At 41.4% G+C, this 24,568-nt stretch overlaps 1 protein-coding gene across 1 annotated transcript; it reads left to right on the top strand.

Moving 5' to 3' along the window:
* The first annotated feature begins 303 nt into the window (after positions 1-303).
* On the top strand, positions 304-21,206 carry mindy2 (MINDY lysine 48 deubiquitinase 2). Its single transcript, XM_080458669.1, has 9 exons — positions 304-1,312; positions 1,765-1,822; positions 5,799-5,863; positions 12,214-12,372; positions 14,095-14,197; positions 15,142-15,284; positions 16,143-16,316; positions 17,489-17,680; positions 18,614-21,206. The coding sequence occupies exons 1-9, from the start codon at positions 401-403 to the stop codon at positions 18,812-18,814; spliced, it is 2,007 nt and encodes a 668-aa protein (XP_080314795.1). The 5' UTR covers positions 304-400; the 3' UTR covers positions 18,815-21,206.
* Positions 21,207-24,568: the final 3,362 nt, after the last annotated feature.

Raw genomic sequence — 24,568 nt, 5'->3', positions numbered from 1 at the left:
CAAATCTCTTCTCAAAGTTGTTAAAAACACCTAAACCAGATTTCATGGTAGAACATGTAACATATTCTATTTCCTTTGAATAGAACAGTAATGTGAAATGCATGAACTGCGAAAATTTCATATACTCATACTTGATGTGGAAACAAGCTCAAATGTTGTTGTTTTATATTTCTTTATTGCATTTTAATCGGAGCGATATGATTTAATGACCCGGAATCTGAGCCGCCCCAAACGCACCGCCGCCTGGCCGCTGTTTCTTTTTTTTTTTTTTACGCCCCCTTGCTCGCGGCCTGAAAGCTCGCCACTCTGATGACGTCACTCGCAGAGTTGTCATGGCGTCTTTGGGACCGAAGCTACTGCTGCAATTTAGCTAAAATCTGTCGACCGCCTGGAAAGCGAAATGGAGAAAAATGCAAACTTGCATCGAGACACTGACGCGAGCTCTTTGTGTGCCACGATCGCAGGAGAAATGGAGGACGTTACGGCTGTCGGCGGAGTTAAAGGAACAGTCGACAAATGCAAGAATAGTGAGGCTCCTCTCAGTACTTTGGTTAACGTTAGTTGTAATATCAGCTCCTCTAACGTGGGCGCTCCCAGCGCCGCTCATGACACTTCCAGTGCCGGGAAGTCCGACGTGCCAAAAGTGATCGAAGTCCTCCCGGTGCAGGAGGACCAGAAGAAGGACACCGAGGCGAGCGAACCGTGGTGCGGGTCCAGGGATCCGATCAGTAACGGGATGGGTCATGACACGGTGCTGGCTGCAGGAGACAACCAGGGTGGTGCCTCAAAGTTAGTAAACAACAGAACCGAGGGGCCGTCCTCGCCTGCTACTAAACACGTCCAAGACGCGAACGCTGCGGGTTTGGCTTGTGGAGAAAGTGAACCGACAAAACTTGCCAAACCCACTCATCTGTGCCCGGACAATGCGATCGCAGGGAACGTCAAGTCGGGCTTGTCCGACGATCACACCTTGTCGGAGGGACCGCCGAGTGGGAGTGACCCCGAGCCCAGCCTCGGAGGAGAGTCCCGAAGCATAGATTCACTGGAGTCCTTCTCTAACCTCAACTCCTGCCCCAGCTCCGACCTGAACAGCGAGGGGCTGGAGGACCGAGGGCTGGCTCTGGCCCTGCAGACTGAGTACGGGGCTGATGGAACAAAGACTGCGTGCGCCAAGGATCGGGCCGCCGGCCAGTCCATATACCACATTAAGTGGATCAAATGGAGGGAGGAGAATACTCCGATTATCACCCAGAACGAGAACGGCCCCTGTCCATTACTGGCAATCATGAATGTCCTTCTGCTTGCATGGAAGGTATGAAGACTGATGAGGATAGGTCAATACAAACTTGATTCTTAACTTGATACAAGCAGACCAATGATGAAAGTCATTTTAGGACTCCACTGACACCGATTGTAATGGACAATTTACTGTAAGCTCGCGCTCTCTCTCTCGCTCTCGCTCTCGCTCTCTCTCTCACTCCCTCTCTCTCTCTCTCTCTCTCTCTCTCACTCTCACTCTCTCACACACACATATAGTGCTAATTCTAATGGAGAGCACTACTAAATCTATCTCTCACCCCTCAGTACGCCCTCTTTAAAATGCTTTACGCCTGGACATGTCCATATATGTCTCCATTTGAGCGTTTCATAAATTGTAGTTCCCCCTTGTCAGCACATGTTTAATGCTGACAAAGGATATGCAATACTTGTGTACTTGCACGTTACTTGTGTTGGCGATGGCTACACGCATGTCTCTGTTTGCAGGTTAAGATGCCACCTATGATGGAAATAATAACTGCTGAGCAACTGATGGAGTACCTTGGTGAGTGTTTGCAGCCATTACGCCTGTTACACTTGTTATGACAGATGTTTCGGGGCGATTTAAGGAGGCAGGTAACACAGCAGTTAAATCAGGATGAAGAGATGACCACTGATAAAACTATTATCAAAAAGCGGTTCGTCTTATGGAAGAAAGTTATTAAAAGCTGATCTTGCACAATATCAGGTGAAGATGTGATGATGTTGAATATTGAATTCACGATATGTTTTGCAATAAATTCAGCACTTAAGTAGATGGTATTAATGTATTTGTGGTCTGAGAGTTGTACCAAGCCACAGTGCTCTTTCTCTTGCTCCTAATTTACACCTCGCTCATCGCTGTATCTTCCACCGCGACATGCACTCACATCTACCCAGTGCAGTGGGCAGGCATCTCGGGCAGTAGGCCTCCATCTGACTTGCAAATATTGAGCATGAATGCACAGAGTATTATGCATCTTTCAGAGATGATTTAAGGTAGGAAGTGACTATAGTGAAGCCAGAGTGACAAGAGAACAAAATGGGAACTGATAAAACAATAGATTTCATTTTGGTTAATTTTCTTGAAAAGAATGACAGGAAAAAGCAGCTCACTCCTTTCTGAAAGGAAAGAAAATGCACGGAAATCGCCAACAAAAAGAAAATTGCTCAAACAGTGACAATAAGTGATTCCAGTTCACGAAAGGAATAACCACAAGCCAATCGGATCCAGTTCACAGCACAACCAAACACAACATCACTTGTGGTGCCCCATGGCCAAATTACCCTTCTCTGTGTCTTCTGTGGGCATTTGACCTCCTTATGCTGATTAACTACGAAGATACCTAATCTTCAGAAAGAAGTCACCAGTGTCACCTGGAAAGCCCATATTATCTTTGCAGTTTTAATAATACTGTTACGCAAGACCACTCTGATGAAGTGAATCTGAACGCTTTCTGGATGACTTGACCCCCAGATCATCTTATGTATCCCATTATCTGTTTTTATAACTTGAATATAAGTGTTTTATAAATGTCTTACTCTATGTTTCTAGGTCAGTCTGCTTTTACAGACACCGCTATTACAGTATAGTTTGTGCCTGTGAGTCTATATATGTCAATGTAGTAGCCCCTTTGAGTTTTAACTGGGAAAAGATTCCAGTGTTACATATCATCTTTAATGAGCAGTTCCATACTTAAAGGTCATATATATATATATATATATATATATATATATATATATATATATAATCCAGTATCAACACCAGACAAGACCAGAGCAGGGAAATCCCCCGTCAACCAATCTTTTGCTGCTGCAGAGCAAATGAGAGCGATCTCTTCTATCTGCCTGTGTCCGAGCCTTCATAACTAAAATTACCTTCATTATCAAAGCGTAGTATCTGATCAGCAATGTTTGTTCAGAGGTCGCCATTCCCACAAGGGCCTCCTGTCAGTGCCTTCAGCGTAGTCACTGAAGCCACGGGAGCGAGTGAACTACAATAATCACTATGTATAATTGTATGGTGCATTTCTTCAGTTGTTTATGTCATTTACCTCACAGATTTTTTGTGCATGATTCACACTTTAAAAAGAAGGCTTTTGGCTGTACGACCACAGAATGCATTTTATAAACCTTAAGTATCTATGTGTTTGCTTTGGAAGGACAATAACACTTTGTATTACAACACACAATCTGATAAAACACTCAGGCGCTTCTGGATAACATGCAACCGCAGCGTGACTCCTTCTTTTGTCATAACACACAAGCACTCCCATCAGGGGTGATGAAGCTCAGAAGTGTTGTCTAAAGTGGTGGGGTTGTCACTGCCGCTCAGCAGTGTAGCATACCAGTGATCCAGAGGCACAGAGGCAGACAGATGAAGATATTCAGGGAGAACTCAAAAGACATGTGAACCCACAGTTCACTGATAGCAGAGAATTGTGGCGGAGGGCACGCTGTAGTTTAACCATTCAGCTGTCTGGCCCCCTGCTGGAAAAAAATCCTAATTTTCACAAAAATCTTATGCAAGGTGACAACTTAGGAATCAGGGCAGAAGTGTTGTTTTAAATGGCTCCTAGCAGGTAGCTGCTCTGTCTAAATATCTGATCAAACACCTTGTGAAAATTAAGTTCACTTGTTCTGACTACAGAACACAACAGAGTCATGATTCAGGGCTTTGAAGTGGGTTTAGTTCATACAACATAACTTTAACCATACAAATCTGGAGGTTTTCTTTTCTTTTGATACAAAGAAATGAGAGGAGACTTATGCCAACTTTTTTCACTGGGTAGTTAATTGTCACTACAGGGACATGAGGGAACCACTGTAAGTTTATAGGTTTGTCATAACTATTCTAAAGTACTTTATAACGTTATTATTAAGGGAAACAGTAGCTTAAAAGGATTTTTGCTAGAAAAACACGAGTGGACATACTCCACTTATGTTTTGTGCTTAAGTAAGATTTGACAGAAGTCGACCCAATGTATGCCTGTTTGCACTTAATGTGGACGTTGACAAGTCGATGGAATTCCTGAGTAATTCTCGAGAAAAGTATGTGTTGACAGTGCAACGAGATGGTCTTGCCTGTTCTGAATAATCTGATAATTCGCTTAAACATTTAGCTTTTTAAAAGTCGACTATAAATACTTAACAACCAGAAGTGAGAGCATATTTCTATTGATTTTCTTTTCACTCAAAGTCTGTGAAAATCCATTAAGCGTTCATCAGAGATATACAGTGCGCAAGAATGGTAAACAAACCCAAGCTAAGGCAAAAAATGGGGCTCTGAAATGCTGCTGTCAGTAGTGTTTCTGGCTTCACACCACCACATGCGCCGTAAAGCCTGGGTTTGTTTTCTGAAGACCTGCAATGTGGTTTCATGTGTTAATGATCAGAGGGCAGCAGGTCTGTACTGCTGATCAGGCTGAAACAGCAGGAGCCAGACATCTGCCTGGCTACACCCTCTGCTACAAGCCACGCTGCCTGAGAGCTGAGTTGGAGCTCTCAGGTGACACCTCAGACAGGGATTTGACTGGTGCTTTACACTTGGCACAACTGTTTTCTTGGTAAACAGCTGGCCTGTGCAAAATTTAGTACTGAGCCTTAGGAGTGCTTTAAAGTGCCTACGCATTACACCAAACCTGGGCATCATATGACTTGCAGGCTGCATGCAGCCCTCTGGTTGTCCCTGACCAACTCACAGATTTTTGTAAGGAATGGGAAAAAAACAAACATTGTACATGATATGTGCAATACAACTTCTCTGCTACTATTTTCATTGCAACTACTCTTATTTCATTTTATTTTTTCAGCATAAAAAGTTTGTGCTTCTGGGTACCTTCATGTATCTCCAGTGTCGGCTAGCTGAGCACACAAACTTCCACTGTTTACACCACAAACTTGCAGGCTTATGGTAAAAACAAAACAAAGGTTTATAACAGATTGCACAGTTTTTGATAAAACATGGCCATCCAGGTACTTCATTCCAGAAGGTGTAGGTAAAACTATGTACTTACGTTGTAGAAAACTGATATCGGTGTTCTAGAAATGAAATCTGAATCCCCATTACTAGACAAACCACAGGAATGATGCAGAGCAGGAACAATCAACTCATTGAAACCGTGTACCAAACTCATTTTTAGTATATTATATCTTCACCTTCTTGAACTCATGGCCAAAATAGTATTTTTTCAAGTTTCTCAAAAACTGAACCAAATAAAGATTAATGTTAGAAGGTGACGTTGTGTTTGTAATTCTAATCTAATGGAACAGCCAAAGTTTTACTATGGGGGTAAAAAAAACAAAAACATAATCCGTTCAGTTAAAAGTGTTGGCCTGGCCAGAAAGAAATATTACGTAATATTAATATCATTGATGTATGAATGGGTGAATGTCATTTTCCATAACACTCCATAGAAAAGTTTAAAGCTTCTAGCTTCTTATTGTAATTACTTTGAGTTGACATTACTTCTGTTGCTCTCTCTCCGTTTACTCCTCCGCAGGTGACTACATTCTTGAAACCAAACCTAAAGAGATATCAGAGGCTCAGAGGCTAAACTATGAACAGGTAAGGCCTGCCTAACCACTGTACAATATTGTGAATAAACAGACGTGGTTTTGCTTATGTGTGTGCATTAGTGAGTTGCTGATGACTCATGGTACTTGAGGAACACAGCACTTTTTTGATAATATCTCTTTCTTTGTTTAATCTTAGGTACTGCTCTACACATGCACATTCATCATAACTGTGTGCCTGAACTAAAGCAGGTTTCCACATTTGCATCAAGGTAGCGGAGGGCAGTGGATGAGCCATAATATGTAAATAAGCAAACCGCATATAACTCCAGTTTAGCTTTTTTCCACTGCTCTATAGGTTACATAAGATGTGTCTTGCAAGGCGAAGGGAACAACAGGGGTCAGGAGTGTCAGATTATGTTGTTTCACATGGCGGTGGATGTTTAGAGACGCTTGGCTGGGTTCGGCTCCCGGCTATTGCTGAGGCTGACTCTGTGTGTGTGTGTGTGTGTGTGTGTGTGTGTGTGTGTGTGTGTGTGTGTGTGTGTGTGTGTGTGTGTGTGTGTGTGTGTGTGTGTGTGTGTGTGTGTGTGTGTGTGTGTGTGTGTGTGTGTGTGTGTGTGATTGTGTCTGTGTGTCTGTGTCTGTGTTTCACTATGACTGGCACTGGGAGATGGAGCTCCAGCTCCCCTGCTTCTTACCATTTACACCGCCTGCCTCGGGTGTGGGAGGGGTATTGCCTCTGCTCGTCTTGCGTGGCAGAGCACCAGCACATCTGTGAATGATTTGAAGGCACACTTGTCCCTCATTTAGAGAGGAGGGGGAGAAAAAAATGACGTGCAGCTTCCTCACAGCAGCTCACTGGAACAGTCTTTCTAAATTTAAGTTGAGCTGAAATGCAACCTCTTGCATAAATCAGCGGTGTCCTCGGTATGCAGAGGTAAAGTAAAGGGAGTGGTAGCTGTTTGCGTTGCATAGTTATTATGGTGGTCTAATCTTGGACACGAGGCTGTGAGCTGCTTTGCATGTGGGCGTCCTTCTGTCCGTTGGCTGCCTGTGCTTGTTGCTGTGGTAGGTTGTCACAGTATGTGGACAGTAAAGTGGGCAGGGCTCTGCGATGCTGGAAACTGGGACCAAAAAGAGAGAGAGCAAGTCTGAAACAGTTTATTTGCATGTGAAGCATATGGTGTCCCTCTCTGGATTTGAAGAAGATAAATGTATTCATTGCCTATAGGATTGGTATAAAATGCAAATGAATTTGCCCTTGACTTTGAAAAGAATGATAGTTCAGAAATTCTATTTATAAATGCAGCTTTAAAAAAATAATAAAAAATCATCTGTCACAGGAGTGCAGTGAGGATTAAATAAGTTGTTTCACGAATGCTCTTTAGCTATTGTGAAATATTTACACAAAGTAGCTGAGGAAGTGAGCGCAGTTTTGCTCTACATTGGTCTCAGTGGACCAAGCTCAACAAGGTGATTCATCTGTGGCTTCTGTTCTCGCAGTGAGCGGAGTGAGTTATGTTTTGAAAATATATTGAGCCACTATTTAGAGTTAATGGAAACTTAAACTTTAAAAAAGTATACCCCCATCTTCACTTGGTCTTATGTGATGACAAATACACACTAAAAAGTTTTTGGTTTTTTTATGTTTATTAAAAACGAAATTCATCACAGCCAAGGACAGTTGGTCCATATAGAGTTCAGATCAGTGAATGGAAAGGAAGTATCTGTGTTGGCATTTAGTTTGATCCATTTGAATATGAAATCTAAAGATTGTTTATATAGGTTCTCAGTTCGGCAAGGGCAAATGATTTACTTTCATTACAAAAAAACCTACCTTGTGATTGTTGTCAGAGTATTTCGACTATTGGCGTCGAGGTTTGACTTCCGTTTCTAATCTTTCTGCAGCAGTTAATACAGATGCTGTCATATTTGGTTACATTACATCAAGAGCTTTTCTGGCATCTTGTATTTGAAAAAGGCTGAGAATCATCCAACCATCTAACTAAAATGTATAGCATTAACAGCTACCGTATTTGATAAAAGCATGACCCGCATTATGAGGCATCACAGTCTTGTATACAGTTTGGATTTTGCTGATATGGCTCTCTGTTGTCCTCTAATCACTGATGTGTTTGTTTGTTTTTTATCATAGATCTGCTGTGTGTCTGCATGTGTGTGCACGGGTGCATGTGTCTGTGTGTATAATCTAATATAGAGGACACATGGTGGTTTATTGTAGGACTCTTGTCTCACGCCAGAAATAATATCCAAGGCATGGGTCTGGACAGAGACTTTTCTGAGATCTGTTTGGAGTAAGAGTGTGTGTGTGTGTGTGTGTGTGTGTGTGTGTGTGTGTGTGTGTGTGTGTGTGTGTGTGTGTGTGTGTGTGTGTGTGTGTGTGTGTGTGTGTGTGTGTGTGTGTGTGTGTGTGTGTTGTCACTCTCTCTCTGTTTTGCTCTGTGATGGAGCAGTGATCTGTGGTGGGTGTACACTCCCTACACACATAGTCAGCTGGGATTGGCTGTGACTCAGGATAAAGTCTCATAGAAGATGATGGATGATTAGATTATGTTGTTGACTGGATAATGACATGAAAATTAACTCGAGAACAGATTTCTATTAAAACCTGGGTAGATAATTGTGGCTTTGTAGAAACATTTTTCACTTTGTCCCAAATGTAAATGCAAGGCCTCTTTTGTCTCCCCTTAATCATTTATATGATACAATTATAAGTTATAGCATATTCAGACCTAACTACTCAGTTAAGCCTTTTCAGAGTTTTGTCGTAAGTTCCACTTTGGGTGAAATTTTTGTTTAAAAAAAAAAAAAGACAGAGAAAGCAGATGCACTTACAGCTTTCTCAGACAAATACATTGCAGAGTGTAAGTGAAAGCACAGAAAGAAACCCACAGCAGTGTTGTTGTAGTAGTACAAATGTTTTACAGTAGAAGTGCATCCAACACGAGCCTGGATGAATGTGAGTGACGCATTGCTAATCATCTGATTTTTCCCAGCGCTCATCTGCTCTCGGAGCTCTTTGCCCTGAAGTGAAGAGATGTGGTCCATTACACAGCTTTGCTAATCCTGCCATCACTGCTGCTCATAAGCATCCTAATCCACACATACTCAGATGAGCCAGCTGTGAGCTTTTCACCTCAGTTCTCCTCTCCAAGCGTAGCACTGCACTCATGGGATGTATAGTCTATGTATGGTGAAATGAGTCACACACTTCGCTGTGCACGTTTGTTTAAAATGTGATGAGCTCTGCCGAAGCCACTGTGATTCAGTCAATTGACATGGAGAATGGTCAAATAGTAGCCCTAGAAAATTATAAATGATCATAATGACAACACCAGTAAAAGTAAATGATAGGGTGTTATGGAAAACTATGCAGAATCGTGTCAAATAAAACTAGCAAAGTTGTGCAGGTCCATGGACTTTTGGTCCCTTTTGAAAGGTGGAGGGTACATATGCATCCATTTCCAAAAATGGATGCTATTTCGCCTTTTTATATAACACTAAACCACACACTGCAGCATGGTAGAAGAGTTCTGAAGCTGAATTGCAGTCCAGACCTTTCAAAAATACCCAATAAAAAAACATTTATCACTAAATGAAAAATACGGAACAAAAGGCAGCACTGTTTAAGGTCTATAATCCTGCCGCAGAAAAGAATACAACAGCATTCCTCTCTCAAATCTCCAGCAAGTGGTCTCTTCAGTTTTTAAAAGAACCATGGATGCTGCACAGCGATGACATGGCCCTGTACCAGCTTTTTTGATATGTGCTGCTGCCATCAAACTAAAAAAAGCGCTCATCTTTTCCATGAAGTCATTAAATGTCTGTTTCAAAATCTGACAAGTTGTTGGTGTTCCATTTCAAATCCTCTGTGGCGTATACAAAGCTGAAATGTTAATGTTCAAATGTTTATAGACTTGACTATATAATAATTAGAATGTATACAATACATGTTTTAATTATATTAAACATTTCTATCTATAAATTTTAGTTACGGTTTATTTCAGAAATAATTTGGATATTTTTATTGGATAACAGAATTTTTGAAATGACCCAGACGTAAAATAATACAACAAAAAATCAGTATACACTGAATCATTCCTTCCCATTTAAAAAGTCAGTAAAGAGCAAAGAAATGTCCCCGTTGTTGGCTCAAATTTAGATAATTGAGTACAAGATTTTCAGATCGCATTTGGTTTTGCGAAGCAATATCTTCCTTCATGCCTTTTTTTTGTGTCTTCATTGTGTCTCATAATGTATTGTGAGTTCAAATCAAATGAAATGAAATTCTAACTTCCCACTGACAATGGAGACCTGGGACTCTGCAGGGTTTATCTTGATCTCCGGGGTAAATGGCAGCTGAGGTTCTTGAACCAGCTGGACAGTGATGCTCCACAGCTGAATGCATTGATTTTAGTTCAGTGGGTTCTCAGGTTTGTAGCGCATTTATGCAAAGTGCTTCCTCTGTTACACGCTCATTTCTCATTAAATCGTCATCTATAGTTAGTGGACCAACGGTGTTCATTTTTGTCAATCATCCAGTAACTGATTAAAATGATGAGTTTTGATCGTTCACATTTCTGTCCAGATTACACAAAGTGGCATCATTTCAAAGTCTAAGCATAACAAATGGGGGATTTTGGGGATACATCCTGACTGGCCACCAGTCTGTCGCAAATCAAACGAAAACAAACGGACATCCACACACACACTCTAGCTATGCTTCCCTCTCGGTGTATTCAGAACTAAACAACGTCACAACATTGTTCTGATTACAACCGCTAAAATTAAAAGCAATCCGGTTGAAACCTACAGGCTCTTGGTAGTATATTTGTTTTAATGGACTTCAAAAACTCTACACAATATGAATAATGAAAAAGACCTACAGACTGGAATCTTTTCTTTAAATTTGAATTTTGGAGACGTAAAATATTTTTGGCCCTATGAATGTGTATTACCTATACATGCCATAGAGGGTTATGGATTCTCATGGTCTTTGTTTGGTCATATCATCATGTATAATTAGATATCACAGCCCAATCATTTCCATTCATCACATTCTCAGGAGTCACTCTGGGTTTCTTTTGCCATGAGCGATGGTGCCGATGGAGAGGTGTGGGTCACAGGGAAATGTGACATTAGTGTGTACCTTCAGCTACATCGAGTCTTGCCCCATCATCTGGGCCTAAAGAGGAGGTTTTACCAGAGGTAAAGCTGTCTGAACTTAGATAAACAGTTACTATAACCTTTCATAGACTGTTTTATGTTTCTCTACCTCCTTGTTTTGGGTGTGTTTTTTTGTTTTTGTGTTGTTTTTTGTGTGTGTGTGTGTGTGTGTGTGTCATGTGTCTAATTTCCTCCCTCAAATAAGATGGCTTAAAAAGCCATCCAAAAGTAGCGTTCACAATATGAATATTGAAGAGTTTTACATTGAGTCATGCTCCAGTCATCTCCTTGGTAATATCAGTAAAGGGACATGTCATGTCTTGTGACGATGACTCTTTAACACTTAAATTGAAATCTAATATCGGATGGTTTCCTGGCAGACACTTCCATTTCTTCCTCTGGATGACGGCTGGCTGACGTGGAGTGCAAAACATAACTTAATAAGTGCTATAAATGTGAAAACGGCTCAACTTGGAGTGAGAGAACTCTAGTTCCTCAAGTTAAAACAAAATCAACTATCTATTCTGAGAAAAGAGAGAAAAGTCCATCTGTAATTTGACTGATAACACACAAAGTCTGAATAAAGAAAGTAAAGGATTTCTACTTTTCCTCTTTGACTCTTGGCTCCTTGGTCCCTCTCGTACTGAGCAGGATTACTGTTACAACAACACATCATCAGTGGGGTAAAACTTACCAGTCTCACAGTAGTTTAAACCCAGCTCACGTTCCTTCTCCGTGTGTGAACAATTCAACACTTGGTGAATTCTGCTCCTCAATGATAGGAAGCGGTAAAAACTTTTTAGGAGTGTTGGATAGTTGTTTGTGCAGGTGCCATCGGCAGGTGATAGTTTCTTTTACTCACTGATTACCTGGCATGGTGCTTGCCTTCATTCACATGTTTGGCGGGAGTGTGCTTTAGATGGTGCGACCATTGTCAAGACGCAAGTTTTCTGATGTGCCTCCTAATTCACAAAAATACCCAAACTGTCATAACCAGCATTAAAGGAAGAAACATACAAATATCTCTGCAGACTTTCAAGACATCCAGTATATGTCTTTCTGGATGTTTTAATGGGTTCAAGATATAAAAATCAATCCAGCTCCAGCTCTGCTGACTGAAGACAACAAGGGATAATAGAACAGTTGAAGGCCGTCACTCTGATGCAGCTTTCACTAACCAAGAACCTCTTGTTCTGTTTTCTATTTTTCCAGAACATGAGCGACGCCATGGCCGTGTTGCACAAGCTGCAGACGGGTCTGGACGTGAACGTGAAGTTCACAGGGGTGAGAGTCTTTGAGTACACCCCAGAATGCATCGTGTTTGATCTGCTGGACATCCCTCTGTACCACGGCTGGCTGGTCGACCCCCAGGTGAGAGGGGACCCCGCTCATGAAACTCTGCTCCATGGCTTTTTCCTTCATTCGCTCTTCAACACACCCTGTGAATTCTGAAACACTTTACCACGCACTTTTTCACTGTTTGTATTCCATTGCGTTCACATTTATAATTCATTGTTGCTTTTCAGTACTTTCTTAACTCCTGTTCACACTGTCTCATTCCAAAGAAAGTAAGAATAAAGAACACAAAGGACTGATGCTTGGCTCACTTCAGCGTGTCAAACAATGCAGCCCAGTTGTAAGAACAATTTTCACACAAAGGGGCGGTAGGGCTTCTTTATTCAGATCCCACTGACTTATCAGAAAGGAAAATGAATATTGCTAACCAAATAAGTGCAGATAGGAACACGTCATAATCCTCAGAATTAAAGGAAAGTAAGGTGGAATAAAACGGTGGAACGAGGAGTGTGTAAATGGCTTGTGAAGGGTTTGAAAGCTGTTTTTTCTGCTGAAGCACTAAATAACCCCAATCCTTTGTTCAGGTTTTGTGAGACTTAATCCACCAGCTCCATATTCAATTGTTTAACTTTTAGAGCAAAATGTTATTTTGACTCTTGTAAGGAATTCATTTCAGATGTACCCTGAGCGTTGAGCATATGCGGACCCTTTGGCATTACCGCTGGATAGTTGACTATCAAAATGGAAACGGCTATCATGAGACACCTCAGAGAAAATGTCTCGTCGCTCGGCCTGATAAGAAACCATGAGTGTGTCCGGCAGTTTTTGGTCTTCGTTTTCTCCAGCACTCGTCTATGCTGGGCAGGGTCCAGTTTGTTGTTTTCTGTGGAGTCCAAAAATATCTTTGTTAGTGCAGTATTTGTTTCCAAACGTGTCCCCCTGGATACTTCTCACCTTGCAACTAATTAGATTCTAATTTTACGTCTGTATTTATTTCAGATTTCCATTCCACCTTTTATTCATCTCGGAAATATTACATTACTGTGTTGGTCCAAGTATAACACAAGGGCTTTTAAGCTGGTGGGAGTCTGAAATAGAGAGTTCGTCTTATAGTGAGGGTCTATTCAGCTCCCAATGGTATCGCAGGACATCAGTGAGAGGAATAGGCTCAGGACACTGGGCACTGTAAACTGTATTTAAAACTGTATGTTGCAAGGACACATCTATAAGTTCAATAATGTAGCATTGTTAAGCATGTATCCCGTTACTAGTATTTATTAATGTTGACAAATAGTTTAAATCCATGTGTTTGAATCATCTTTATTTTAGAAAATAAAGTTCACATCTTTATAAACGCATTTGGTCCTAAAAAGCATTTACCAAATAAGATTCTTGTAAAAAGGTGTGTTCCTCCTTTATTTGGATGTGTGTTGGAATGAGATTATATTCCGTTCTGTTTATTTTGTACTAGTAATACATCACCATTGTAGATACCTTCAGAGGTTTTATACTCTGACAGGATTTACTTCAATGAAAATCAATTTTAGTATCAACACATTGCAGTCTTCTGCTGACGTCCATACAGGGAAGTCATTGAGAAGTTTGACACGCGAGGCCAGTGGAGATTCAAGCCTCTAGTGACAAAAATTTCAAAGAGCGCAAATGACTCTGAAGATTAAAATAAAATCAATTTCATGTTATTTTTAATATATTTTTTCCGACTGTTCTGTGGCTTTTGGAGAACTTTCCCAAAGTGTGGTGAACCTGCTTTCCCACCGTCTTTATCTTTGTTTACAGATGCATGACATTGTCAAGGCAGTGGGCAACTGCAGCTACAACCAGCTGGTAGAGAAGATAATATCCTGCAAACAGTCCGACAACAGCGAGCTCGCAGGAGAAGGTGAGAGCTTTCTCCTCACTGATCTGTCTGACTTTCTTTCCTTGTTTTGCCCTTTTTCTTTTAAGAGGGAGAAAAATAGGCAAAAGTCCAACACATTTGTTGAGAGAGAGACTCTTCCGAATCAGAATGAAGCATGTAACATGTTTATTTGACAGTTTGTTTGTTTTAGTTTTTTTGCAAAATTTAAAAAAAATAAATAAATCAAGAAAAAAAACCCCCATCTTTAAATGAAACCAGGGCACCCATGTGACTGCTCATCAAATGACCTACTTTATGGTCTCATTTTCCATACCAGCTGTCAGTAACTTCTGCGTTCAATATTTGCTCATTCAACACTAAGCAGTTGTCAGCTGAGCTGCTGCGAAGTCATCACATAAAGGCTGCAGTCGATGATGATGATGCACTCGTATGAGACATTCACTCCTCTCTATTGTTTTTCTGCGTCAGTAGCCCCAAAATTTGAGAACGGATTTGATGCTAACGTTTGTTTGTTTGTTTGCTTGCTTGTTTGTTTTTCATCACTCTCTGAAAACTAATCTAGGATAAAGTGTTTCTTTCAGCGTGTGAGATCTCATCTGTCTTGAAAACTGCTTCTTAGCCTTTGTTCTACTGTGTCCAACCCCAGCAGCACGGAGTTAGAATAGCTGAAATCATGACTGCAAACATGACGGCAAGATTTCCATCCAGCTTTCCAAATAGTGACCCATATCCATACATGAGTGGGGATCGCTTGATTGTGATGTTGGTGACTCATCCACTGGTGTAATGATGAAAATATTTGTGAAAAGTGTATTCACAGTCCGGCTTTCAGTCTTCAAGCAAAGCAGAGGGAGACAAAGTGAAAATTACAAAGATGTCGAGAAATCTGCCAGATAATCCCGAATCAAACTCCTCTTCTGCGTTTATTTTTCACTGCGCTTAACACTCTCCTTTTCTCAACCCAGGCATCGTAGCAGAGCAGTTTCTGAACAGCACAGCGACACAGCTGACTTATCATGGCTTATGTGAGCTCACCTCCACTGTGCAGGAGGGAGAGCTCTGCGTCTTCTTCAGGAATAACCACTTCAGCACCATGATCAAATACAAGGTAAATATTTGCTGTACCTTTTGGGGATATTCACATGCTGACATCACTGATAGACACATTCATAGCAGTTCAAATGTGACAGCCAAAGAATTATGAAATGTACTACTTGCTTCACCAATAATCTTCTGACTGTCAGAATGTATACAGTGTTAACAAAACTAGTTTTACTTTGGCTTCCTCTGATCTCCTGTTGTTTCTATGTGTACATATGGTACTGATAAGTTGCTCCTCTGAGGATGGTTCAGTGGCCTGTGCTTACTTGTTTTTTGTAAATAGTAAGAATTTTCAGATTTTCCAAACTATTTCTTTGCACTTTCACAATTCTCATTATTTGAAGGTTCATAATAACACACTGCTGTCTCTAATTACTATAATGACAAAAATCTGCTCAAACAGATTATTGAAGTCCATACAAGATCCATTTCCTGGTGTAACAGGTATACAATATCAGCCCAGATCACTTTGACCCTCTGAAAGGTCTCTTTCACTGTGTACATGTCAAGTCCTGTCTGCATCAGCCTTTGCCCACAGCCGGCTGCTTCATGACTGCAGCTGGAACAGACCTTTCCTGTTATCTACAGGAGGGGAAGTCAGTCTGTTGGCTTTGTTTTTCAATAGTACACCATCATTGCCAGTAAAACCAAAGCTGCGCGTGCTTATCTCATGAACCTCAGACAAATGCCATGACGGCTTTCAGATTTCTTGTAATCCCTCGGATGCACCCATTCATAAAAACACAAGAAATAAACAAACGGGAAGGTGTGAAGGATTTCTGAGCGCATGTTGAGAGAGGAAACCGTTTATGTGTAGCGTGACACCGATAAAATGACACATTTAATGTTTGGTTGTCTTCCTCAGGGCCAACTCTACCTCCTGGTTACCGACCAGGGTTTCCTGACGGAGGAGAAGGTAGTCTGGGAGAGTCTGCACAACGTCGACGGCGATGGCAACTTCTGTGACTCTGAGTTCAGACTGCGGCCGCCCTCTGATCCGGAGACGGTGTACCGCGGCCAGCAGGATCAGATAGACCAGGTCTGAGCAATGACAGGCAAGACTAAAGATGTGTCCACACCGACTGGGCAACCCGCTTATCTTAACCCGACACAGTGAGTGTAGGGTTAATGTAAACCTGTTTACTCAGCAAAGGGAACAAAGTAAACACTTTTCAACAAAAGTGTCCATTCACTGGAAAGACGGAGAAAAAGAAGAAGCGTCTACTGATCCATGGGGATGGTGTGTAAAAATGTTAAATGTCAAAAAATGCTAAATGCAGACAACAACCCATTAACATTGGCTTTGAAAAGGGACAGTTGTGGTGTGAAAATGGTATCGTAAAACCAGGACTGCGGTACCCTCACACATCGTTGTGCTTTTCACACCATCAATTTACCTCAAAAGTCTGGACGGAATTCAAAATCTGTCAAGACACACACAGATCCTGAATAAGACTTCAATGAATCACAGTTTTACTTCAAGGAAAAAGGAGAATCATTAAATAAACAAAGGGCATTCTATCAATTTCAGGATACAAAACAAGAAAACACTGCATCACCCGTGCTGAGAGAATACTGTTTAAATAATAGATCTGTTATAGCTCCTGATACCAGCCTTTTAGACACAGACAGGCTGAAAATCACAGCATCGGGTTGTCTGCCAGCCCCTTTCTTTTCTCAGGCATTCCTCACTGTCCCACAATGGTTGCTTATCAGTGCACTGGATTTGGGTCTCCCGTGTATTTTCACTGGTTTCACGGCTGTTTTCTGGTTAGTCACCCTGAGTGGCCCAGCAGAGCGCTTGCTGACTGATTGTCTGTCCTGCTCCCACACACATACAGACTAGACAACAGCATGGGGCCTATTATTTTCTTATTCTTTTTTCTTACTTAGAACCAGTCCCCAGATAGGTTTTGTGAAATAAAAAAAAAACAATTTAGGGGTTTCACGTGTTCACAGTCAATTCAGTTCTGCTACGAGGAAAAAAAACATGTGAATAATAAAGCTCAGTAAGGATGATCATTACAACACAATTCTTTTTAGAAATTACCACACTCCAGAGCAAGAACAGTAGCTAATGGAGGCTGTTAAAAAGTGGTTGTGGTGAGTCTGTGTGGACTACAGCTGCCTCATGGTGAGAAACACCGACACAAGACTTCACAGTGGCTTTACTCATCAAGTCCTTCTGTGTTGTTTGTGTTCATGACCCAGGACTATCTGATGGCGCTGTCACTGCAGCAGGAGCAGCAAAGCCAGGACCTGCAGTGGGAGCAGCTCCCCGAAGGCATCAGCGACCTTGAGCTGGCTAAAAAGCTTCAGGAGGAGGAGGACCGCCGGGCCTCGCAGTACTACCAGGAACAGGAGCAGGAGCAGGCGGCGGCCGCAGCGGCAGCAGCAGCACAGGTAGAGAGGACGCCACGAGAGAGAGAGATGCCATGGACGCAGATGGTAAAAGAAGCAGGAGTTTGAACTAATGTGGGGAATTTAATTAACCGTAGGGTGGAAAAATTGTCTTTTGGAATGGATTCCTGCCTCACATGGTTTGAGCTCTTGATGAAAAAGGAAAATGCAGTGAAAATCAATTATCCTACAGAAATCTATTTCTATGATGATGAAGAAAGAAAAAAAAACTTTTCTTCAGCTTTTTTTCCTCTTACAATCAAGAAAGTAAATCTTCTACCTTATTGATCACAGTAAGACAGCCAAATTCTCCGCTGTCCTCAGCTTTTGCCTTGTGCAGATCTCCTGCCTCGTGAGTTTTGCTCCAGCTATTCTCACTCTTGTGCTTCGGTTTCAACTGCTCCTCCCACACTGCGTCGTCTCGCTGCCGTCCAAACATCTGGAATGGTTTAGGAACAACATCGAGCGCCTTCAGCTGGCTTGTCAGAACCCCAGTATGACCACCAAGTTCCTGCTTGTTGTGCACACCTGTCCTCGTCAGGTGTCTGCTGATCCTCCAGCATCTTCAACTTGCTTCTGACGTCGCCAATTAAAAGACAACTTCACTTTTTCACGCCCATTTACAGTCTTAATACTCGGACCAATACGGTATTTTTAGATGCAGTTGTTTAACCCTTACCTCTCATCTCGGCGTAATTGTTACTCCACCTAAAGTGAGTTTTCAGGTATCCTGTATTTATCTTAACACATTATTACTTTTCTCTACATGTTTTAAACTTTTTTATTTTATTTTTTTTTATTTTGGTCACTGCATGCTTTCTCAACATCAAGAGACGATTTCAGTTTCAGTTCGGAGCAATGAGCAGGTTTGCCTGTTTGACACACAAAGACGTAGATTTGTTCACATTTGCCCCGCTCCTCCTGTTTGCACCACAGGGCCAGCAGGAGCCTGGTGAGGGTGGCGAGGCAGACAGAGGAGCCGTGGGAGCGGGCGGAGCGGCAGCCGGCACAGGGACGGCGGCGGCGGCGGCGGCGGCGGCAGCCGGAGCCACACCCAGCCCGGGGAAACAGTCATCAAGCGGTGACCGCAAAGCCAAGAAAGAATCGAAGGATAAAGACAAATGTGTTATTTTGTAACATACAGCGTGTCTGTGTGAGTGTGCGTGTGAGTGTTTTGTGCATTTTGCTTATCCGTGAGAAAGGGGAAAGCGTTTATTTCTCCACGGACTGGACACACAACGTGCAGCCCCCACCTGACGACAAACAAGGGAAGGAGATGGTCGAGGAGGGAGAGAGAGAGAGAGAGAGAGCAAGAGAGAGACGTGATTAAGAGAGGATTTGCTGTTCCCAAGCCACTGGTGCCTGCTATCCTCTATCCTCAGTGGAAACCTGGACATCAGAGGAAGGGACACAACTACAACAACAACTACCCCGTATCTTTCATAAGAGTCGGCCAAACTTTGTTACAAGTTGCACAGTGCACTATATTTGTGATGTGGGGTCAAGTTCATCTTGGAGTGGTCTATTTTATAGCAAAACATATTCTGGAGAAACACAATGTCACCTTCTCACTATATACTTTTTTTTGTTGTTGTTTTTATGTAGTCATACATTTCAATCATTGTGTCAGGAGTGCAGCTTCAATGCTTTTTTTTTGTTGTATACACCACGATTTCAAAAACGAACATACGCTCTTTTTTTTTTTATTTTTTTTTTTTAAATTCAGCGGTTTATGCCAAGATTCAAAACAGGTAGCTTTTTTCAGAAGTTTTTATTTTGTGTCAGCCAAAAAGGGATCTATATGTTTGGGTTGTTTTTTTGCTTTTGGAAATACGTGTGACACTGTTTGCATCCCCACTGAAACACAAATGGGTTAATTAATGCCAGATAGCTGCCACATACTGTAGCTATGTCACAAAAGTCATCACAGCTTGCCCAGGTCAGATTTGCCTTACAGCGTACGGCAGTGTTGTTGTCTGCTCTGTCTGAATGTGAACGTGTGCTCGTATTCATGTGTGTGTACAGTGCATGTGTGCTGTACGTGTCTCCGCTTACAGAGCGTCTCAGATTCAACAGGTTTCAGTTTAGAAATAGCCAAAATTCAAAGTGCTATTTATTGTTGTTTTTTTATGTTGTGATTTCAATTGGCACTCAGATGCAGATAGCATTGGGAAGTGGCCTAATCTGAGATGCATTTAGGTCTTTGGCAGGTCAGATTTGTTTCCGGTTGTACCAGGTTTGGAGTTTGTGGTAGTTGAACAGGCCCGTTTGGTTCTCGGTCTCTCCCCGAGGAGACGTAAACATGTGTGTCTGTGCGTTGGAGCCACTGTGAACTCCTCCGTCGTGGATGTAGTTCCACTGCTGCCAGGTTTTTTTTTTGTTTTGTTTTTTTAAAAAAGGACGGAATTCAGTCACGCACATGCAATATTTCTCTCCACTTGGAAGGTGCAGTGGACATTTGTGAACCTCGATTCATTTTCGCAAATCAAGAGTTGAATTTTAAACTTGTATTTCCATCAGTATAAAGGTGCGTCGATTAAGATGTTGGTACTCACAGCTGTGTCACTTGCATCTCCAAATTCAGGAGGAAGTTTCACAGTTTGAATTGAAGTAGGGGGGAAAAAAAAAACAAGAAAACATTTCAATCATTTCCTATTTGAGATGCTCATGCAGATTTGACATTTGATTTGTGACCCATAGTTCTTTTGATGTCCAGTTCACTTTATTTTGAGAGTTTTGCCTCCTTTCCAACCTCAGAGGGGGGGGGGGAACTATTCAATGGGTCACTTCCAGGGGAAAGTCTGTAGAGGATGTGGATTCGTATACTGGGATTCTGTGGCGTCATCTCACTGCTGCATCACGCATGCAAACACACGATGTACATATTTATCCAATGCGTTCTCGCAAAGGATTCAGCGAGTGGTTTGTGCCATTATTGTACCATGGGACTGCCTCCTGAGAAACTTTTCTATCTATACATTCCAGTTGGATGCCTTGACTCGAGCCTTCTGTTCCAGACTGAGGGAACCGGTTGTCAGCGGAGGTCTTTGCAGTGCTTGTGGAGTGAAGTCTGTTATTTTGTTCCTCTGAGAACAGACGCAGCTTCAGGACTCGGCGGCTACAGGCTACCTACTGTGTGGGAAAACTTTTCTTATGGACTTAATATGATGGCTGGAGGTTGAGTTCTGTGTTTTTGTATGTGTGTATATATATTCAAAACGCCTTACAACATTTCAACTATTTTATAGGACAAAAGTAAACAGGCGTATTACCAGAATGAGACAATCCATGCATTTATTTTATTTAATTTTTTCACATGAACATCTAAACTACTCTCAGGCCCATTTTCCTCCTGAAGGGGACATATCCTGAGGTGTTCTTTCATTTTCTCAAATTGTCTGCTTCCTAATGACACAGTTCTTTGGCCTCTAGTCACTTATTCAGTCTCAACTTTTAAGTATCTGTATATTCTCACACACACATACTTTGACACTTTGAAGGACTTAACACTAGATTATTTATTGAAAACTCATTCTTAACTATTCACTAGGAACACTGAATTATCTCTTCCTGCTAACAAGAAAAGCCTCATTGAACAGGGTTTATTTGTCCTTCCTATTGACATCTTCACTGGTAATCATGCTGCTTACAAAATTAAGTACTCAAAAGCTAAAGGCAAAAATACTTTTTTCTTATTCGGGGGGGGGGGGGGGGGGGGGGGTCAAGTTGACATTTCAGCTGATTAGTATTTGCTCATTGCTGATTAAACATTCCAGTAGCGGTTTAATAAATGGAAATGACTTGGAAGGATTTTTACATTTTAGTTTGGTTTGTATGAGTGAAAGAGCATGGAGTGACATGTGCGCACATTTTAATAATTTCTTATACACTATTTCGCTTTTGTTTGCCATTCCTCGTCATTACTACCAGAATTTTGCAATTTCCGTTGTAATGTGTTTGCTTCACCCTAATTATGATGGATTGAACAGAAGGCTATTGTGTGTTCGGTGTCTCAAAGTGGTTTCTTGTATGCCTCGTAAAAGTGATGGTGGGGTTAGACGCTGTAAAATTAGTATTTTGACAAGGTGATAGTTGAACATATAGTTGTTGTTGTAATTGGTTTTGCACTGTTACATTGATATGCACTAACGGAAAAGAAACATACCTCATTTTCTACAGAACATAAATTGTGCAAGAGCGCTATTGTTTTCTTTTTTTTGAGAGGGGGAGGGGGGGTACCTTTTGGGGGAGGGGGGGAAGAAAATGTAATGTCCAAAATAGTTGTCATCTTGGTAACAGTTGCTTTTAAGTCAGCTGAATAATACTTTCCAAAATTAAGAAAGGGCTTTTCAAACGTTCTGGCTTGAAAATGATATAGAACATTTGTAAAAAGGTAGTACCTGTTCAATAGAACTTGCTGCAATTTGCTCTATTCAGGTTAGTGGTTCACCTACACCAGTGTAAAGGCCCGAGCCACAGCGGAGGTGAAGGATGTGGATCTATTAGGTAGCGAAAGCACTTGTGTGTGTTTTGCCATTTCTGTGTGTGTGTGTGTGTGTAATGAGATCTGTCAATATCTACGGCCACAGATTTGCATGCGCATGGTGGGTTATACAGTTTGAATTTGTGTGATGTGTTCGGTGTCCGTGTACACACCAAGATCTGTTAATGTCTCTGTCCTCACCTGCACCTCGGGGGAGTCTCCTGGACATTTTTAGCAAATGGATTCTGCTACACTTTTACAGCCATAACCTGGAGTTTTCATTGCTCTTGGTTTAGCTCTTTTTATCCAGACATGACCAGTCCTGTGATTCAGTTAGAAATAAATAATCACTACAGTTCTATGAGGGCTGCTGCCAGGCTACAGGAGAATCCAGAATCCCGCTGCCTGAAGTGGAGGTGAAGACAGAGACATTCACTGGTCCATATAGGCGCACAAACCTAACACATTACACAAAAATTGTATTACACATTAAAAAAAACAAATTTGTGTACATACAAATCAAAGTACACATTGACAAATCTCATTAAAGACCTACAAATGTCACAAAAATATAAATCCGTAAACACATTATTTTGCTACTGTAATAGGTCCATAGAGAATGTCATCTGAAGAGAAAGTAGAGGGACGAGATGAAAATGCGTAAGAATTTTTCCATCAGCAAAAAAGGTGTAGGTGTACCTCTAAAACATGTCGTCATTTTTCAAGTCGAGTCCGTCATTTAGTTACACTTACGCTCTCAAAGAAGGCTTACGAGCCCAAAAAATATCCCACCGCCTCCAAAAAAGAATAGGAAAAGAAAAAAGCTTTGTGTGGCTCGAGTGTCGTTTTCGATGTAGCATAGTTTGTTGTGTGAGACACATCCAGAGTGCTGAACAATCTAAAGGGAGCTGGTTTCTTTAATGCAATATTGAACTCCCAGGTTTTGTGATGCATGTGAAGTGTGGGTAGAAAACCTAGCAGGAGTAAAACACACAAAAAAAGAAATTATCTTTTCCCCCCCAGAGTATAATTTCCACCGTTAGAGCCGTTATGTTTATTCTTCACATAAGACAAAGCAAAAGAAACATGTTTGTGAAATGGAAGGTTACTCATTTGTGTTGATTTCAATGTTCATCTATTTACATAAATGACCAAATAATGTATGTAGCCTTTCACATCACAGTCACATATTGTATATGGTGATATATATAAATATAAATATATAACAAAATGCCTTATAGACGAGGGACATTCAACCTGATTAGAAGTTACCAGGATAATAAAAAGACTAAGATAAACCCTTGGTTTGTTGTCATTGTGTCTGTTGAGTACCCATCCCCTTCAAAACTAATCGTACATATCCCATTAAGATTAAAGCATATAAACATTGCAGAATCCAATCACACACTTACAGGCAATTTCTCACCACCATTTAAACTGAAAGACTTGTTTTGGCCTGGAGAAAGGTTGGGAATTAGCTGGAACTATCTGAGGCAAGAGCACCAACTACTGCTTTCCAGTGTGGCCAGATTATATTCTTTCCATTCATTTGACAGAAAGGCACCACGTTGTGGAACAGGTCCTGCATTTGGCTGTAAGAGCCACTGACTGGCGTCTGTAATGCGACAACAGGATTATACCTTCAGCCTGACTGTGCTTAAAATGTGGATGTGCTGACACAGTAAACATAACACAGAGGATTGCTCATGTCAGAGGAAACTACATTCAAGTTCAATGTACCTGCATCAGAGTGTGAGGTGTGTGTGTGTGCATGTGTAAAAAAAACACTGCTGATGCCAAGCCTTCGAGTAGATGTAGGAAAAGTGCAAAATCTAAAAACAGAATCCATGCTTTAACTGTTTCGAATGTCCTCCCATTCATCACTTTTCAGCAGAGGTCATGCAGGCTATTCAAAGGTCTTAAGAGGTCATCAACTGGATTTTATTGCAAGACAGTGTTTTGGTCTACTACTTACAGATATGACACTTTCACATCTATCTTTTTAAATTCCACTTTGTTCAGCAGATTCATTAATCTTCGCCTCTGACAAGACTCATTTAAGCTTCAGCGGGTGGGGGGCCATTTGTGCAGTAGTAGTAACTTTACCATGACATATGGAGGAAGTAGTAGCAGCAGAAAATAGGACATAACATATGGATTTTTAATAGTTGTGGAAAAACACATTGACCTGACATCAGTGATCACAACGTCAATATGTCAACATGAGAAAAGATTCTGCAACAGATGTATGTCGTATAAAAACTGGCATTGATCCACAGATCACCAGTCTTTGCAAATGCAATCCTTTTTTAATGCACCACTTTGCAGGTTCTCTCTCTTAACACATGGTTTTGTTCATCAATTTGATCAGAAGCAGCTTACGTTTCATTTGGTATCGGGGGGGGCAA

Source organism: Lipophrys pholis (genome assembly GCF_963383615.2).
Source record: "Lipophrys pholis genome assembly, chromosome: 2".
NCBI lineage: Eukaryota > Metazoa > Chordata > Actinopteri > Blenniiformes > Blenniidae > Lipophrys > Lipophrys pholis.
This window is presented reverse-complemented; position numbering and strand designations above follow the sequence as displayed.